General features: G+C 45.1%; 1 protein-coding gene across 1 annotated transcript in view; it reads right to left on the reverse strand.

The window, feature by feature from the left end:
* Positions 1 to 207: 207 nt before the first annotated feature.
* Positions 208 to 20,793, reverse strand: part of LOC120045915 (attractin-like protein 1) — a 176,292-nt gene continuing 155,706 nt past the window's right edge. Inside the window, exons 22-25 of the mRNA XM_038990841.1 lie at positions 20,061 to 20,113; positions 3,043 to 3,137; positions 2,779 to 2,857; positions 208 to 383 (exon numbers count right to left, since the gene is read on the reverse strand). Coding sequence (XP_038846769.1) covers positions 208 to 383; positions 2,779 to 2,857; positions 3,043 to 3,137; positions 20,061 to 20,113 — 403 coding nt within the window. The remainder of the gene's footprint in view (positions 384 to 2,778; positions 2,858 to 3,042; positions 3,138 to 20,060; positions 20,114 to 20,793) is intronic.

The following is a 20,793-nucleotide window of genomic DNA, read 5'->3' on the forward strand; positions in this document are numbered from 1 at the left end:
TAGTCATTTACAACATTACCAATGTCTACACTGTATTTCTGATCAATTTGATGTTATTTTAAATGGACAAAAAAATGGCTTTTCTTTCAAAAACAAGGACATCTCTAAGTGACCCCAAACTTTTGAACGGTAGTGTAAATATTTTTAAACCTAATTTAATGTATCTCCCTGGGTGGGGATGTAAAGCAGTTGTGGATTGTGAGATCACTACTGACAAAACCTCACCTGGATCTTGATTGGCCAGGAGAAGTTGCTGACATAGACATAGAAGGTGATGTTGGAGTTGACCCGGAAGTTGAACTTCTCACAGGAGAAGCTGTCTCTGTGTTCCTGGATATTGGTCTTGGACACAATGGGTACCTCTTCGCCAGAGATGGTGCCAGCTAGGGGGGAGAAGTGGGTCATAGTGTGAGTCATCATGGGAAGGACACAAAGGATAATACAGTTGGTCAAGGTCAAGCACACATACAGTTGAAGTCGGAAATGTACATACACTCAATTAGCATTTGGTAGCATTGCCTTTACATTTTTTAACTTGGGTCAAACGTTTTGGGTAGCCTTCCACAAGCATCCCACAATAAGTTGGGTGATTTTTGGCCAATTCCTCCTGACAGAGCTGGTGTAACTGGGTCAGGTTTGAAGGCCTCCTTGCTCGCACACGCTTTTCCAGTTCTGCCTACAAATTTGCTATGGGATTGAAGTTGATGCTTGGTGATGGCCACTCCAAAACCTTGACTTTGTTGTCCTTTAGCCATTTTGCCACAACTTTGGAAGTATGCTTGGGGTCATTGTCCATTTGGAAGACTCATTTGCAACCAAGCTTTAACTTCCTGACTGATGTCTTGAGATGTTGCTTCAATATATCCACATAATTTTCCTCCCTCATGATGCCATCTATTTTGTGAAGTGCACCAATCCCTCCTGCAGCAAAGCACCCCCACAACATGATGCTGCCACCCCCGTGCTTCACGGTTGGGATGGTGTTCTTTGGCTTGCAAGCCTCCCCCTTTTTCCTCCAAACATAACGATGGTCATTATGGCCAAACAGTTCTATTTTTGTTTCATCAGACAAGAGGACATTTCTCTAAAAAGTACGATCTTTGTCCTCATGTGCATTTGCAAACCGTAGTCTGGTTTTTTTATGGTGGTTTTGGAGCAGTGGCTTCTTCTTTGCTGAGCGGCCTTTCAGGTTATGTCGATATAGGACTTTTGTACCTGTTTCCTCCAGCATCTTCACAAGGTCCTTTGCTGTTGTTCTGGGATTGATGTGCACTTTTCGCACCAAAGTATGTTCATCTCTAGGAGACAGAACGTGTCTCCTTCCTGAGAGGTATGACGGTTGTGTGGTCCCATGGTGTTAATACTTGCATACTATTGTTTGTACAGATGAACGTGGTACCTTCAGGCATTTGGAAATTGCTCCCAAGGATGAACCAGACTTGTGGAGGTCTATAATTTGTTTTCTGGGGTCTTGGCTGATTTCTTTTGATTTCCCCATGATGTCAAGCAAAGAGGCACTGAGTTTGAAGGTAGGCATTGAAATACATCCACAGGAAGCTTCTTAAGCCATGGCATCATTTTCTGGAATTTTCCAAGCTGTTTAAAGGCACAGTCAACTTAGTGTATATGTAAACTTCTGATCCTCTGGAATTGTGGTACTTTGAATTATAAGTGAAATAATCTGTCTGTAAACAATTGTTGGAAAAATTACTTGTGTCATGCACAAAGTAGATGTCCTAACCGACTTGCCAAAACTATAGTTTGTTAACAAGACATTTGTGGAGCGGTTGAAAAATTAGTTTTAATTACTCCAACCTAAGTGTATGTAAACTTCCGACTTCCAACTGTATAGGTACAGAGGGCATAGGTATTGCTGTGAAAGTTCCTCCAGTTTAGTGATAACAGTCGAGACAGTACGTAGACATGGGTAGCCAGGCTATTGACAGTGATGTTTTAGAAGACAGATGCACAGATTCTAGCAGCGATAGTGGGTGTAACCTGTCAACACACATGTAACTCCCATCCAGAGACTTGATCTGTTCAAATAAAGCTTTAAAAAAATGTAAGGAAAGTGTAATTCTACTTCCTTTACAAAAAAGAGACATGCATGTATATTTTAAGTAGTGCAAATTGAAGACGTTATCAAGAATACTGCATTAATAGAGCATACTTTGGGACAGCTTTAATAAAAGATTACCCCAACTACTTTATCAGTGCCATAACACACACTCACTGTAATTGTTCAGCACATATATTCTGAAGCCCTGAAGTTTACTCTCAAATTAAGTAAAAAAAAAAAAAAAAGATTAAAAAAAGAGTTCTGGGCCCTTAACACGGGAACAGTCTGGGCAAGGTTTTATCTTAATTGAAATCACACAAAAACACTTCAAAAATGCCCCAATGCCATAATTAAAAATATCTCCACTGCATTTTTCAAGAGGGGCATTCCTCTACAGACATTCTTGTCTAATGAGAGACACTGAGCAGAACAACAAAGGCACCATTCCCTCTGGGTAAGATGACAAATAGAGTGAGATTCTGTACACCAGAGATTGTACGTTTTATTTTTACCATCCCAGGTGACTAGTACAGTATTAAAATGTCCTACAATGGATTCTGTAGTGCACTGTATGATGCTGAATGGGTTATATCCGCCGTAGTGACTATAGCTAGGTGGTCAGTCAGAATCAATGTTGTCAAACAGTCAAATAAACATTGACATTACCTCAGCACATACCAATCCAAACTATGGCAAAATGATCAGCTAAGACAAGTTACCTGTTGATCCAATAGACCAGGTGATGTTGAGATTGAAGTTGTTGGATGCATTGATCGACATGTCCAAGTTCTTGTTGCTCTGTAAAATATGACCACAAAACGAGGTCGAACACATGTATTCCAAACCAACATTATGATGACTTGGAATAATACTTATGTGGGTTTTCTCTTCTTTACATAAACGATACATGATATATATAACAGAAAGGCTACATGAGACCGTCCCTCAGGATGACTGAGAGAGGCCTCTGTGTGGTTACTGACCTGTTCAGGGGTGGCCATGAAGTTGATGGCGGTGTAGTGGTGGTCATCCTCCTGGAGAAGGCTGAAGGTGAACTGATAGTCAATCAGCAGGTTGTCTGCAGGGACAGAGAGACAGACAGAAGATTAGGGATGTATTCTTAAACTGCAGGGACACACAGTCAGAACAACTCCCGTCGGAAGAGTTGCCCAGGAATCAGACCACAACAAGTGCAAGTGACTGCCTTCCTTTTCATATCAATAATGCAGTATTTCAATCAGCACAAGCTGTACTAGGAAACAAGAGTAGAGGACGATCAATATGACATGGGTGTACGGCTAATAGAAAGTATTCACTGGGATTCAATGCCCGTTCTATTTTTATAAACGTTTGTCCTATTCAATGACAGGGCCTCATTGTCTGAGCCACAATGGGCTGTAATGCTGGGATTTGGAACATTTACCATCTGGACCACAGCAGGACTCTAGGAAGGTCACCTTGTCTGATTCCATTCAGAAGACAGCCCTTGATTCAAAGGGTACTGTCTAGGAGGAGCCATGTGGGAGACGGTCTCTATTGGATTGTCAATATGCTCAGCAGGACAGTTCACTAACCCCTTCAGATCACTGTTATTAACTATTCAGAGGAGTTCAGGTTCCACCAGGGGTGCACAACTAGGGTTGCAAAGGGTCGGAAACCTTTTTCACTGGAAATTTTCCATGGGAAGTTAAGCCCCGGAATTTGAGGAATTTTGCTTAAATTCATCAAAAAAGTTAGCTTTTAACAGTGAAGCTTTTTTGTGGGATACACATAAGGCACTTCTAGGTCTTATGGGATATTCTGGTTAAACTATTCCCATTCAATGGAATTGCAACCCTCTGCATGCACAGTGCATTCTTCCATCACATGTACAGCTGATTCTAAAGATCTTGCACACTAATGAGATTGAGCACATGCAACTACACTGTCTGAGCCAAGGACTACATGATTTCTGGTAAGTCTTTATTACAATACTGGGTGGGGTGAATATATTTTATATGACATACATGATTTTTTGTTAACTAGTAAATAGTAGCCTACAGCAAAGTGTGTTTAAATCATTTCTAACTTGTTAACAATTTCTGCTAGTTAGTTTTTGCTACCATGTGGGTTTTAGCTTGCTTGAGCCTGCTAACTGAGGAGTGTTAATTAATTAATTTGTTTCCATACATGTTTCATTTTAAAACATGTATCTTACAAAGGAGTTGTTTAATCTAACTGCTTAACTATTTATCTGTACATGGAATTGTATTTGTTTTTTTTTACTCATTTTTTCTAATCTTTACAGGAAAATGACACGGGCACTACCTGATGTGTGGATACATTTCACTGCAGCTAATGCAGAAGGAAAAGCTGTGTACATTTGCAAATACTGTGCCAAATCATATGTGAAGAATGCAACAAAGATGCAGAATCATCTGGCCAAGTGCATAAAGTTCCCTCAGCCCTCACAACAAGCAACCTCTGACAAAAGTCCCTCTACTTCTATTCAAGGTGAAAATGATGAATCAGACACCATATCGATAGCAACAGCTCATGGTCCTCCTGGAATCAGAAGTTTTTTTTTTACTCAAAGGAGGAACGTAGTCAGAGAAATGCTGATGAATGTCTTGCTCTAGCTGTGTGTGCAACTGGTTCACCCCTGATGCTCACAGACAATGTATTGGAAGAGATTTCTGAATGTTCTTCGCCCAGCATACACACCTCCAACCAGACATGCTTTCTTTTTTTAATTTCACCTTTATTTAACCAGGTAGGCCAGTTGAGAACAAGTTCTCATTTACAACTGCGACCTGGCCAAGATAAAGCTAAGCAGTGCGACAAAAACAACACAGAGTTACACATGGGATAAACAAACAGTCAATAATACAATCGACAATCTGTATACAGTGTGTGCAAATGAAGTAAGGAGGTAAGTCAATAAATAGGCCATAGTGGCGAAGTAATTACAACTTAGCTATGAACACTGGAGTGATAGATGTGCAGATGAGGATGTGCAAGTAGAAATACTGGTGTGCAAAAGAGCAGAGAAACAAAAACAAATATGGGGATGAGGAAGGTAGTTGGTAGGGCTATTTACAGATGGGCTGTGTATAGCTGCAGCGATTGATAAGCTGCTCTGACAGCTGATGATTAAAGTTAGTGAGGGAGATATAAGTCTCCAACTTCAGTGATTTTTGCAATTCGTTCCAGTCATTGGCAGCAGAGAACTGGAAGGAAAGGCGGCCAAAGAAGGTGTTGGCTTTGGGGATGACCAGTGAAATATACCTGTTGGTGCAAGTGGGTGTTGGTACAAGTGGGTGTTGCTATGGTGACCAGTGAGCTGAGATAAGGCGGAGCTTTACTTAGCAAAGACTTATAGATGACCTGGAGCCAGTGGGTTTGACGACAAATAAGAAGTGAGGACCAGCCAACGAGAGCATACAGATCGCAGTGGTGGGTAGAATATGGGGCTTTGGTGACAAAACGGATGGCACTGTGATAGACTGCATCCAATTTGCTGAGTAGTGTTGGAGGCTATTTTGTAAATTACATCGCCGAAGTCAAGGATCGGTAGGATAGTCAGTTTTACGAGGGTTTGTTTCAAATCAAATCAAAGTGTCACGTGCGCCAAATACAACAGGTGTAGGTAGACCTTACAGTGAAATGCTTACTTACAGGCTCTAACCAATAGTGCAAAAAAGGTATGAGGTGAACAATACGTAGTTAAAGAAATAAAACAACAGTAAAAAGACAGGCTATATACAGTAGCGAGGCTATAAAAGTAGCAAGGCTACATACAGACACCGGTTAGTCAGGCTGATTGAAGTAGTATGTACATGTAGATATGGTTAAAGTGACTATGCATATATGATGAACAGAGAGTAGCAGTAGCGTAAAAGAGGGGTTGGCGGGTGGTGGGTGGGACACAATACAGATAGCCCGGTTAGCCAATGTGTGGGAGCACTGGTTGGTCGGCCCAATTGAGGTAGTATGTACATGAATGTATATTTAAAGTGACTATGCATATATGATAAACAAAGAGTAGCAGCAGCGTAAAAAGCATGGTTGGGGGAGGGTTGGGTGGGGTGGGGAACACAATGCAAATAGTCCGGGTAGCCATTTGATTACATATTCAGGAGTCTTATGGCTTGGGAGTAAAAACTGTTGAGAAGCCTTTTTGTCCTAGACTTGGCACTCCGGTACCGCTTGCCATGCGGTAGTAGAGAGAACAGTCTATGACTGGGGTGGCTGAGGTATTTGACCATTTTTAGGGCATTCCTCTGACACCGCCTGGTGTAGAGGTCCTGGAAGGCAGGCAGCTTAGCCCCAGTGATGTACTGGGCCGCACACACTACCCTCTGTAGTGCCTTGCAGTCAGAGGCCGAGCAATTGCCGTACCAGGCAGTGATGCAACCAGTCAGGATGCTCTCGATATTGCAGCTGTAGAACCTTTTGAGGATCTCAGGGCCCATGCCAAATCTTTTTAGTTTCCTTAGGGGGAATAGGCTTTGCCGTACCCTCTTCACCACTGTCTTGGTGTGTTTGGACCATTCTAGTTTGTTGTTGATGTGGACACCAAGGAATTTGAAGCTCTCAACCTGCTCCACTACAGCCGCGTTGATGAGAATAGGGGCGTGCTCGGTCCTCCTTTTCCTGTAGTCCACAATCATCTCCTTAGTCTTGGTTACGTTGAGGGATAGGTTGTTATTCTGGCACCACCCGGCCAGATCTCTGACCTCCTCCCTATAGGCTGTCTCGTCGTTGTCGGTGATCAGGCCTACCACTGTTGTGTCGTCTGCAAACTTAATGATGGTGGAGTCGTGCCTGGTCATGCAGTCGTGGGTGAACAGGGAGTACAGGAGGGAGAGCTCCAGTGTTGAGGATCAGCGTGGCAGATGTGTTGCTACCTACCCTCACCACCTGGGGGCGGCCCATCAGGAAGTCCAGGATCCAGTTGCAGAGGGAAGTGTTTAGTCCCAGGATCCATAGCTTAGTGATGAGCTTTGAGGGTAGTATGTTGTTGAACGCTGAGCTGTAGTCAATGAATAGCATTCTCACATAAGTGTTCCTTTTGTCCAGGTGGGAAAGGGCAGTGTGGAGTGCAATAGAGATTACATCATCTGTGGATCTGTTTGGGCGGTATGCAAATTGGAGTGGGTCTAGGGTTTCTGGGATAATGGTGTTGATGTGAGCCATTACCAACCTTTCAAAGCACTTCATGGCTACGGACGTGAGTGCTACGGGTCTGTAGTCGTTTGGGCAGGTTGCCTTTGTGTTCTTTGGCAGCATTAGTGAAGGAAACTTTGTTGCGAAATAGGAAGCCGATTCTAGATTTAATTTTGGATTGGAGATGTTTAATATGAGTCTGGAAGGAAAGTTTACAGTCTAGCCAGAGACCTAGGTATTTATAATTGTCCACATATTCTAAGTCAGAACCGTCCAGAGTAGTGATGCTAGTCGGGCGGGCGGGTGCGAACAGCGATCGGTTGAAGAGCATGCATTTCGTTTTACTAGCATTTAAGAGCAGTTGGAGACCACAGAAGGAGTGTTGTATGGCATTGAAGCCTTTTGGAGGTCTGGAGTCTGGAGGTTAGTTAACACAGAAGGGCCAGAAGTATACAGAATGGTGTCATCTGCATAGAAGTGGATCAAAGAATCACCCGCAGCAAGAGCGACACCATTGATATATACAGAGAAAAGAGTCGGCCCAAGAATTGAACCCTGTGGCACCCCCATAGAGACTGCCAGAGGTCCGGACAACAGGCCCTCAGAGTTCATGGTGTCAAATCGATCTGAGAAGTGAACCAGGCGAGGCAGTCATTAGAGAAACTGGCTTGGGCCAGTTGCTGCGGGGGGTGCAGAGCTGTTGGTTGGGGTTGGGGTAGCCATGTGGAAAGCATGGCCAGCCGTAGAGAATTGCTTATTGAGATAAGTGGGCAGCTGGGAGGAGGTGCTCTTATTCTCCATGGGCTTTACAGTGTCCCAAACCTTTTGGAATTAGTGCTGCAGGATGCAAATGTCTGTTTGAAAAAGCTAGCCTTTGCTTTCCTAACTGACTGTGTATATTGGTTCCTGACTTCCCTGAAAAGTTGCATATCGCGGGGACTATTTGATTCTAGTGCAGTACGCCACATGATGTTTTGTGCTGGTCAAGGGCAGTCAAGTCTGGAGTGAACCAAGGGCTATATCTGCTCTTAGTTCTACATTTTTTGAAAGAGGCATGCTTATTTAAGATGGTGAGGAAGGCACTTTTAATTAACAACCAGGCATCCTCTACTGATGGGATGAGGTCAATATCCTTCCAGGATACCCGGACCAGGTCAATTAGAAAGGCCTGCTCAAGAAGTGTTTTAGGGAGCGTTTGACAGTGATGAGGAGTGGCCGCAGACCCATAACGGACGCAGGCAATGAGGCAGTGATCGCTGAGATCCTGGTTGAAAACAGCAGAAGTGTATTTAGAGGGCAAGTTGGTCAGGATGATATCTATGAGGGTGCCCATGTTTACGGATTTAGGATTGTACTGTTTGGGCATAGACCTGGAAAGTATGACAGAACTCTGCAAATTATTTCTGCAGTAGATTGCAACTATGCCCCCTTTAGCAGTTCTATCTTGATGGAAAATGTTGTAGTTCGGGATGGAAATTTCAGAATTTTTGGTGGCCTTTCTAAGCCAGGATTCAGACACGGCTAGGACATCAGGGTTGGTGGTTACAGAAGTAACCGAAGTCAACAAATGAGAGCGCCTGGGGACACACAGGACCTGGGTTAACCTCTACATCACCAGAGGAACAGAGGAGAAGGTAGAATGAGGGTACGGCTAAAGGCTATATGAACTGGTCGTCTAGTGCGTTGGGAACAGAGAATAAAAGAAGCAGATTTCTGGGCGTGGTAGGATAGATTCAGGGCATAACGTACAGAGAAGGGTATGGTAGGGTGTGAGTACAGAGGAGGTAAACCTAGGGATTGAGTGACGATGAGAGAGGTTGCATCTCTGGAGGCACCAGTTAAGTTAGGTGAGGTCTCCGCATGTGTGGGGGGTAGGACAAAGGAGCTATCTACTGCATGTTGAGCGGGACTAGGGGCTCCACAGTAAAATAAAATAATGAGAGCTACCCTAAACAACAGTATACAAGGCATATTGACATTAGAGAGAGGCAAAAAGCAACCACGTGTTGATTGGGAGAGCTAAGAGAACAACAGGTAAGACAGCAACGGGTAAACAGCTAATACAACAACAATGGATAAATGGCGATGAATGGGCAGAGCGGGTCAGTTAGCTACACACAGGGCCTGAGTTCGAGGCTGGGGCCAACAGATAAACAAAATGAAGTACCGTGTTAATGAACAGTCCAGCAGGCATCAGCTGTGTATCTGAGCGATCATAGCGTCCAATGAGCAGCAATAGATGAAACAGGGAGCCGTTCGGTAGTCGTTACTACGCTAGGCGAGAGGGAGACACGGCGTTCAGAAAGCTAGCGAACCGGGGCTAGCAGATGGGTCTTCACCGACATCCACGACGCAGAGGCAGATTGAGAGCACATCGGCCAAATTACGTCAGCAGACCAGCAGTCGTGATGGATCAGCGGGGCTCCGTGTCGACAAAGAGTCCAGGCCAATTGGCAAGAGAGGTATTGTAGTTGGTGTACTTTGTTGGCTAGCCGGGAGATGGGCCTAGCAGGAGGCTAGCTCGAGGCTAACTGGTGCTTGCTTCTGGCCAAGAGTGTTAGCCACAATAGCCACTCGGTAGCAGCTAGTTAGCTGCGATGATCCAGTGTAATGGTCCAGAGCTTGCGGCAGGAATCCGGTGATGTAGTGGAGAAAAGCAGTCCGATATGCTCAGGGCTGATATCGCACTGTGCAGACTGGCAGGTATTATCCGGGCTAAAGAGGCTGGTGTCTGAGCTAAAGGTAAAGACCGCTAGCAGTGGCTAACAATGACTAAATAGCTAGCAGCTAAATAGCTGGCTAGCTGCTAATGGCTAGCTTCTGACGGAGGTTCCAGTTATAAAGTTAAATAAATTGCAGATCCGTACCACATTGGGTGAGGCCGGTTGCAGGAAGGTTTGCAGAAGCATTGCAGATGAGCTGAAGGCAGTCATCCATGACCCTGGACCACAGAAGGTATTTTCACTGGTGACAGATAATGCTGCGAACATGAAGGCTGCTTAGTCTAAAGTGGAGGAGTCCTACCCTCACTTCACACCCATTGGCTGTGCTGCTCATGCATTGAATCTGCTCCTCAAGGACATTATGGCACTGAAATCAATGGATACACTACAAGAGAGCCAAGGAAATGGTTTGTGAAGGGTCATCAAGTTATAGCAGCAATCTACCTCACCAAGCAAAGTGAGAAGAATAAGAGCACCACATTGAAGCTGCCCAGCAACACCCGTTGTGGTGGTGTTGTCATCATGTTTGACAGTCTCCTGGAGGGGAAGGTGTCTCTCCAAGAAATGGTCATATCACAGTCTGCCGATATGGACAGCCCCATCAAGAGGATCCTCCTGGATGATGTATTTTGGGAGAGTGTGGTAAGCAGCCTGAAACTCCTGAAACCTATAGCAGTAGCCATTGCAGGGATTGAGGGAGACAATGCATCCTGTCTGATGTTCATACTCTGCTTGCAGATGTAAGAGAAGAAATCCGTACTGCAGAAGAAGAAACTGCAGTTCTGAAAAACATGAAAAAGCGTGAAGATTTCTGCCTGAAGCCCATACACGCCGCAGCGTACATGTTGGACCCCAAGTATGCTAGCAAGAGCATCCTCTCTGGTGCAGAGATCAACAAGGCCCATGGTGTCATCACTACTGTGTCTCTCCACCTTGGCCTGGATGAGGGCAAGTTTCTTGGCAGTCTGGCGAAGTACACTTCCAAGCAAGGGCTTTGGGATGGAGATGCAATATGGCAGTCGTGCCAACATATCTCATCAGCCACCTGGTGGAAGGGAATTTGTGGATCTGAGGCTCTTTCCCCTGTTGCCTCCATCATCCTCCAAATCCCACCAACATCAGCCACCTCAGAGCACAACTGGTCCTTGTTTGGGAACACACACACACCAAAGCACACAACAGGCTGACCAATACAAGGGTTGAAAATTTGGTGGCCATCCAGGCAAATTTGAGGCTTTTTTGAGCCTGACAACAATCCATCCTCAACAAGGTTGGAAAGTGACAGTGAAGATGAGGCCTCAGAGTCTGATGTTCAAGAGGTGGACATTGAGGAGGTCCAGGGAGAAGACATGGAAGCCTGAGAGGAAGACAACCAAAGCTTTAGTTTCTAGACTATAATTTTACAGATATATGTTGAAAACATTTTTGGGAGATGCGATGGATCATTCAATATTCCCTTTCTTTTGTTGTTCAGTGAAATCATCCCATGTGAAGAGTCAAGTAATTTAATTAAAGTTTAATTCGTAACTAAAATGTTTATTTTTATTTCTATTGGAAGGATTTAATCATTTGCAATTATGTCTAAAAAAAGGTTTATGTTTCTGTCTCCATATATGGTAAATATATCCAATATAAAAAACATCTACATTTAAATGGTATTAATATTAATTTGCATATATTTCCATTAATTCACATATATTCCTGTTAATTCCCATATATTCCCGTTAATTCCCACATATTCCCGTTAATTCCCACGGCAAGTTTCCACCTTTGAATATTCCCCAAAATGTGCAACCCAATGCACAACTGAACTCCGGTCCTCAAGTGGTTGCAGGTCCTGCTGGTTTTCCTTTTTTGCAATTTGATCAGACATAGGAGGCCAGGTATGTGCACTCTCTGGGCATTCAATGATATGAACTCATCAATTCAGTGCCAGGGACCATTTGAAAACGCAGGGATACAGTCCTTGTGGACTGGAGTTGTGCATCCTGCGAAGCCTATAAACACAATGACCATCACAACCAAACACTATGAGGAAATACCATCTTCATAGTTAGTCAATGACAGCTGAATGCACTTCTGTCTGTCTCAGAAGCTCACACTGTGCCATTCACTTCCCCATTTCACGGCTTCTATGAACTGCTGTTTATCAGCCACGTGAGAAGAACAAACAATTGTTTATCATCGTTCTAACTCGACAAAAAATACTCCTGCTGAGTTCAGAGAGGACTTCATTTGACTTCCTTTCAGAACGCACATTTCAAGCCTTAGCGAGACGAAAGGAAATTATGTTCGACAAATAGTTGCGTTTTGTTTAGTCGCCATGCCGAATTAAAGGAATTAGCAGATATCAGATCAAAGCCAATGCGTGACTCTTTCTCCATCCCGCTTCGGGCACACACGTTGCTGTGTGTTGTTTATCCCATAAGGGTCTTCAGTAAACTTCAAACAGTTCTACATGCTCTGTAAAGAGGACACAGAAGTGCAGAGAAATTCAAAAAGGGACATTGTGAGGTTTCTAGGGTGTTTGGTACCAGTGTATGGTGCTTATTAATGTACAGTATACTTAGACAAATGCCGTGCCCACTCAAAGAATCCCTGCTGAAAACAATGACATTATGCAGTGGAAGACTTGTCAAGTTGCACAATCCTTTTCAACATCTAACATTTTTCAATGTGTTAGATTTCATGCCTGATATATTTGCCACTGTGATGCAAAAGCAACAAGTGCAAATTAAAACTCCCATCAGAGAAATAACAAAACAATTTCCCCTCGGATAATCTAAATTATTTGCATACATTACATAAAGGTCAACATGTTCATTGGGCACACATTTTACCTTACAAAGATAACTTAAATTAGGCAATGTAAGCATCAAATGAGCTACACAAGACTAAAGTTGCTATAGACAAGTCATGGTATTAGCATACTGTGTAACTTTATTCAGAATCTAAAAGAAAGAGCAAAATCTCACCTGTAAGTCATTTCATATTTAGAAGTCTGCATCCAGTAAGTTGAAACAGCATGATGCCCTATTCAACATCAGCGATACAGGATGCACTTGGAGATTTCATTTAATGCCTGTTACTATTCATTACCTTGCATTTGAAACACTTTCTCCAAAGACAAATAAATGCATGTATAGCATTAGTACAGAGGGAAAGCAATTAGTTAAACTTTTTTTTCCTCAAAAAGAACACCAATAACCAGGTTTCCATCCAACCTTTTTACGCAAGTAAAGTACATGTCGGATAAAAAAAATTAACGACAAGGTGTGTCCTTTTTGTGCAGGTTAGAGTTTTTCGTCATGAATCTTGTTCTGGAGGCAGCTCTGCATAGTGGTTATTAGCTGGCACAGCCACAAAGTCCTACAACCTAACCTTAACCACCCTGCTAACCCAAATGCCTAAATTAAATTAAGACCAAAAAGCACATTTTTGTTTTCGGGAATTTTTACAGTATAGCCAATTTAGACTTTGCAGCTTGCCTATCTAAGGGGAAATTGTTCAGTTCTGCCTCCAGGACAAGACTCATAACAATAAACGTCGACCTCCGCTTTTGAGGGGTTGGTTAAATGTGGAATAAACATTTCAGTTGTGCAACTGACTAGGTATCCCCTTTCCCCTTCTTTATGTCTGTAATTAATTCTGCGAGAAATGGCGGTGGAAATGGCTTTATGCGCAAATATTGATATAATAACCATCATACGGTAAACTTGGAGTCTCGCAATGATATATTGTGTAGTCCTCCCACTACGACTCGGAAAAGCATGCAGTTCATCAGGCTACAGATGAAATAAACGATGAACTTCACAGGGTGGTGAAAAGTGCACAGTGATGAGCTTGATGCTCCTATCCAATTAATATTGAGGGTCTTATTCTGATGACATGATGATCAATGCTTGGCTGCCGTTTGACTAATAAAAAATGATCTTACTCTTTTGTCCATATTAATCTCATCATGTAGGCTAACCTACCTGCATTGTATATGTAAGCTGCTGGCTTTAGCGCACATGCCAATACCAGAGTAGGCACATTCTGTTACGGCAGATTTCCTCCTCTTCGTCAGAAGAGGAGGTGTAGGGATCGGACCAAAACGCAGAGTGGAAAGTGTCCATGTTTTATTAACAATTAAACTGAACACTAAACGAAACAAAATAGCAAAAGAGAATCTAACCGACAAACAGTCCCGTGTGGCACAACTACATACACGGAAGACAAACACCCACAAACAACACGTGAAACCCCGGCTGCCTAAGTATGATTCTCAATCAGGGACAACGATTGACAGCTGCCTCTGATTGAGAATCATACCAGGCCGAACACAAAAAACCCAACATAGAAAACACACATAGACAACCCACCCCAACTCACGCCCTGACCATACTAACTAAATACAAAATAAGGGAAAATAAGGTCAGGAACGTGACATAACCCCCCCCCTTAAGGTGCGAACTCCGGGCGCACCACCTAAAACTCTAGGGGAGGGTCTGAGTGGGCGTCTTTCCGCGGTGGCGGCTCTGGCGCGGGACGTGAACCCCACTTCAAAAATGTTTTTGTCCGCCTCCTTAATCGCCCCCGTGGCCTGTTATGAGCGGCGATCCTCGCCGCCAACCTTGGCCTGGGGACCCTAGCCATGGGTCCCGAATGCACGGGGAATTCCGGCAGCGCCGGACAGGCGGGAGACTCCGGCAGCGCTGGAGTGAAGGACGCCTCCGGCAGCTCCAGAGTGAAGAGCGATTTAGGCTCTGGCGGATCCTGGCTGGCTGGCTCTGGCGGATCCTGGCTGGCTGGCTCTGGCGGATCCTGGCTGGCTGGCTCTGGCGGATCCTGGCTGGCTGGCTCTGGCGGATCCTGGCTGGCTGGCTCTGGCGGATCCTGGCTGGCTGGCGGCTCTGGCAGCTCCTGGCTGGCTGGCTCTGGCAGCTCCTGGCTGGCTGGCTCTGGCAGCTCCTGGCTGGCTGGCAGCTCCTGGCTGGCTGGCAGCTCCTGGCTGGCTGGCTCTGGCAGCTCCTGGCTGGCTGGCTCTGGCAGCTCCTGGCTGGCTGGCTCTGGCAGCTCCTGGCTGGCTGGCTGGCTGGCTCTGGCAGCTCCTGGCTGGCGGACGGCTCTGGCAGCTCCTGGCTGGCGGACGGCTCTGGCTGCTCCTGTCTGGCGGACGGCTCTCGCTGCTCCTGTCTGGCGGACGGCTCTGGCTGCTCCTGTCTGGCGGACGGCTCTGGCTGCTCCTGTCTGGCGGACGGCTCTGGCTGCTCATGTCTGGCGGACGGCTCTGGCTGCTCCTGTCTGGCGGACGGCTCTGGCTGCTCCTGTCTGGCGGACGGCTCTGGCTGCTCCTGTCTGGCGGACGGCTCTGGCTGCTCCTGTCTGGCGGACGGCTCTGGCTGCTCCTGTCTGGCGGACGGCTCTGGCTGCTCCTGTCTGGCGGACGGCTCTGGCTGCTCCTGTCTGGCGGACGGCTCTAGCGGCTCGGGACAGACGGGCGGCTCTGACGGCTCGGGACAGACGGACAGCTCTGACGGCTCGGGACAGACGGGCAGCTCTGACGGCTCGGGACAGACGGGCAGCTCTGACGGCTCGGGACAGACGGGCGGCTCAGATGCCGCTGGGCAGGCAGGCAGTTCAGACAGCGCTGGGCAGGCAGGCAGTGCTGGGCAGGCAGGCAGTTCAGGCAGCGCTGGGCAGGCAGGCAGTTCAGGCAGCGCTGGGCAGGCAGGCAGCTCAGGCAGCGCTGGGCAGGCAGGCAGCTCAGACTCTGGCTGCGCTGGAGAGGAGGAAGGCTCTGACAGCGCTGGACAGGTGGGAGCAACTGGAGAGAGAAGACCCTAGCCCTACCAGTGCGGCGAGGTGGAATAGCCCACTGGGCTAAGCACGCGTACTGGGGACACCGTGCGCTCCACCGCATAACACGGTGTCTGACCAGTACGACGCCCTCTCACTCCACGGTAAGCACGGGGAGTTGGCTCAGGTCTCCTACCCGGCTTTGCCACACTCCGCGTGTGCCCCCCCCCCCCCAAGAAATTTTTGGGTCTGACTCTCGGGCTCCCAACCGCGTCGCCGCGCTGCCTCCTCATACCAGCGCCTCTCTGCCTTCGCTGCCTCCAACTCTGCCTTGGGACGGCGATATTCCCCTGAGCCCAGGGTCCTTTGCCGTCCAGGATCTCTTCCCAAGTCCAGGAGTCTTGGGTTTTTGGCCGCTGCTGCTGCTGCTGTTGCTGCCCTCTTCCACTCTGCTTGGTCCTTTGGTGGTGGGTGTTTCTGTTACGGCAGATTTCCTCCTCTTCGTCAGAAGATTGATAGCTGCCTCTGATTGAGAATCATACCAGGCCGAACACAAAAAACCCAACATAGAAAACACACATAGACAACCCACCCCAACTCACGCCCTGACCATACTAACTAAATACAAAATAAGGGAAAATAAGGTCAGGAACGTGACACATTCGCTATATAACACAACATATTTTGTGACAAAACCATCAGTAGAGATGAAAACCCGCTGGAAACCCATTTAACTTTATTTATTTATTTTATTTGGTACATGGGAATTTAACCACAACAGTTCTGTTCATGTGCACCATCATCATACACACCCTTTTATCTGCAACATGAAACATAGCTCCGGTGGGAAAATGCGCATATTGTTTTTATGCAGATTTTAGAATATTAGCATGGAAACCAAGCTATTGAGAATTTACACTCAGGACACTTGCTCAGAATAAGTGGTTTCCTTGATTATTCTGGGCCCCCAGGTAAAGTACCACCTATAATGGAGGTATCTTCTGTAAAATAGCTATGAACATGTGCTTGTCTGATGGTACTACTCATCTGTCTGTGCCAACTGCCTGACTGATAATGCTCAGACATCTATTGTACAATTAAGTTGTCTGCTCAGTATTACTAAAATGAGTTTATATGGAGATAATTCCCTCAGTCGAGTCGAACCGACACTCTTCGTGACAACACTGAGGTTCAAGACCATAGTCTACACAGCCAGTCTACAATTAGCAAGTAGAGATTATCAGCACAGAGAAGCCTCCGTGCTTGCGTCTGGGGAGAGTATCTCTCTCACTGTATCTATCTGACACTGGTTAGGCATCTGCGCAGAGTGCCTGTCAGATAGTGTTTAGTGTTTAGTGCAGAGTGCCTGATCCTCTCATGATAAGGGGCTTGAGGCTGGTAATGGCGTGTGGCGGGGCTGGTGGGACACACTTGGTGGCTCCTTCTCATTAGGGCCTCCTAGCTGACACTGATCCACTGTGAGGGCAACTCATTACCCACACTAACCTGGTCAGCCACTGACGACCAGCTTCCTCATTAGCATCAGCCATGATTACATTCCAGTGGGAACCCACTGAGCACACACTGGTTGAATCAACGTTGTTTCATCGTAATTTGTCAACGTATTGTGACATGGAATCAATGTGTTATTTTCATCTCATTTCAAACACAATTGTAAATATTGATATTATGGTAAAATTTCAACTTAAATACTTGGACTTGAATCAATTTATGATGAGGTTGAGTAGTGGTTGACATTGTATATGCCATTCCACAGACCACCCACTATACAGTATATTAAATATAGGATGAAAAATATTTTTAAAATTTCTATGTCGAATTTGTCTACGCAATTTCTACATATACATAGTTCTGATGATTATGTTGATATTAGCTTGATGTAACAACCTGTTAGTCAGGTTAAGTCAAATAATTTAAGTTGAAGTTTTACCCTAATTTCAATGTTTACAACTCTGGTTGAAATGAGATGAAAACAGTACTGGTCACATGAGGGGTTAAATGTGGACGACACATTTCAGTTGAAGGCATTCAGTTATACAACTGATTAGGTCTCCCCCTTTCCCTTCATACTTTTCTCAAATCCAATGTATTTTTCACGTTGATTGGAAGAATGACCTAGATCAGTTTCCAATGGTAGGTAGTATTAGGCCTACCATTAGTATAATTACTAAGTACTATTATTAGTAGTAGAAGTACATATTGAAGCCATAAAGTTGTTGTAGAAGTACTAGTAGTTCGACTAGTACAGTAGCAACATCTCCATTAATAAAATGTCATTCCTCATCATCGTTACTCTCACTATCATTATTAGTGTCATTGTGCTAGATTTCTGCCTTGTCACAATTGACATTAGTAGATGGTTAAATAATTAGCATGTAATGAACGTGCAAAGTAAACATCAATCCCCTCAAATAGAGGATGTCACACTCAGTTCCCAGAAGGCCGTGTGTTCTACCCTTCAGTCGCCCTGATTCATTAGGCATAATTGTCCCAATTAGTCTCTTTAACCTTCACATCCACATCCCAGCTTACACATCGGCACATCCTACATGTCCAACAAATCCTACACATCTGCACAGGTAATGCTTCTAGGAAAGGCAGGGCTTGACTCACAATAGCTCGCCTTTAGCAAAACAACATGATAAAAGCTTTGAATCTTGATTGGTTATGACATAATTGTAGCACTTAAGTGGGGCTTAACCTTTGAGCCTAAGTTTCTGCGCTCGTGACATAATGGAAAACACTATCAGTCATCAAACATGGCCGACCTTTCAGTCCTCTGAGGTGAACGACAGCTTTGCTGATGACCCTGCCTGTTATGGAGATATGAAATGCCATGTAGGATGAAAATCAGTCCCACTTTCTCACAGACCTCAAATAGAGCTCTTATTTGTCCTCCATGTCCACCGTGAGATCTGAATAGCATGCTAATAGATGATTTACAGCCACTTTTCTATTTGATAGAATAGCGTATGATAAAGGAACACAGGAAACAAATGTATTTTTAATGTGCCATTTAGAGTATCCGTGTGCTTGTTTGGCCATGTTCAAACAGACCTGGCAGATAGCTTGTCCATTTGCTCCCTAATGACTTTGAACCCTCTCAACCGACGCAGGGGAACGATCAGGATATGACATGTCGCTCAGGGGACACAGTCCGTAGCCAAACAGAGATAGGCGGATAGACACCTCTCAGAGTGACCATAGTGATTGGGAGTGATTTACACAGCCACGTCCTCCACTGCCTCCTGGTAACTGTGGGTACACTGTACAGCGAGGGTGCCACCTAGTGCCCTCCTTACTCAGACATAATGCCAGTCAGCTGAACAGACACAAATCTGTCATGAGCAACAGAAGACAGTGGGGAACACAGTGAGTGATGCCGGTGCATGTACTTAACCTTTCTAAAGCTGGTTAGAATCTGACCGTACAAATACAGAACAGTACTAGTTCAATAGTTGACAGTAGAGATTTGTTTTCTATATATCTGGATGTGTTTTGATGTTGTGAAGGGTTGTGTTGTTCTAGAGCTCTGGTTGCTCTTCTTCCTTTAAAGAACTTAAAGGACAGTCCACTGTTTTTTTTTATGGTGGGTGTTTCGTGTTTTTTAATAGCTCTGAATATCAACTATTGAAACAAAATGTTAAAACTACATGTAGAGTGTGGTATATGTACAGTACATGGTTAGTTTTGAACTAGGTAAGTGAAAGCATTGCTTCGACAAAAAATGTTTGCATTTGTTCTGAACAAAGGGATACTTGATGATTTCCTGACCTAAGCAATTCTGACTACTAGCATCAAAGTTACAATTGACAACCTCTCTCATATAACTACATTCATGCATGAATACACTCAACAGGATTACTATTGGAAGGGACAGTACTTGAACTTCGTCCAAAACAGCTACCCTTTCAACCCTGGTCAGTGGACCAAATTCCACCGGCTGATGCCAACATCTGTTTTGAGTAAAATATTCCCCCATGTACTTTAACTTGAAAACCCACCAATTTGCTGCAAATGAGTCAAATCAATGAGGCCAGTGGTCTGACACTGACATCTGGAGACAGAAGCCCCTCTAAACCCTGCTACCATTTCCTGCTACAAATCTTTCAAATCAAGTTTAGAGCCAGACAAATCTACAGTCGATTGCTGCCATGCTGCCTGGCACAGACTAAAAACTTCCATCTGCTTAGCCAACTCACTTCACGGCAAAGGTCAAAGAGATGTGCAGATGTGTGGTATGCTGCAACTGATCAGGACCACGGCAACATCTGGAGGACAAAGATAAAATGGAGACTCAGGTGTGACTGCAGCGGCGGGATACTTACAGTAGCACGTTCCTCTGAGGGGGTTGCCAAGGTAACGGTTCTCGGAGTCGCAACTGCAGCAATAAGAGAGAAGGGGGAGAAGAATAGAAGACATAGAACAATGAGCTTAACAAGGTATCTGTCGCTTTGCCAAAGCAATCACAGACTGTTAATAACATCATTACAGAGGGTTATTTTGGGCGTGTCAGGGAAAAGTGTCCTGAGAGGCTGTTTGTAGAGGTAGTATCTGAGGTGACAGTACTGTGTGCTGCTTCTGGTGCTGTCCTCTCCCTGGATATGATGAGGTGATTTCCCCAGATAGCCCTATCTGACGATACCTCTCTGCTCAGGGGCAGGAGCCTTGTGTCTGTCTGTCTGTCTGTCTGTGTTCTGAACAGCAGGGGAGTTAGACGGCTACAGACAGCCCAGCTAGAGAACACCTTGAACGCTACTGAAAGACGGAGAGGACAGCTACAGTAGGACCTAACAGAGGCTTGAAAAATACGCTAAACTGAATAAGTGGTATTAAACAATAGTCAGGTGTGTGGATGACTCCATCAACCCTTAATTTGACCCTGTTTGTCAAGTCAATCAGGCAGCCTTGACTTCAATACTAAGAGAAGGTCCTCAAAATGCAGGAAGAGAAATGAAAGCAGACTAGACTGTGTGGAGTCAGGAGTACCAGGTGTGAGGGTTATTGTGGTAGATGGCATTTGATCATGTGGTTTGGTTTGCAAAGCAGGGGTCATTACTG

Source organism: Salvelinus namaycush, chromosome 4 (assembly GCF_016432855.1).
Source record: "Salvelinus namaycush isolate Seneca chromosome 4, SaNama_1.0, whole genome shotgun sequence".
NCBI classification, from domain to species: Eukaryota; Metazoa; Chordata; class Actinopteri; order Salmoniformes; family Salmonidae; genus Salvelinus; species Salvelinus namaycush.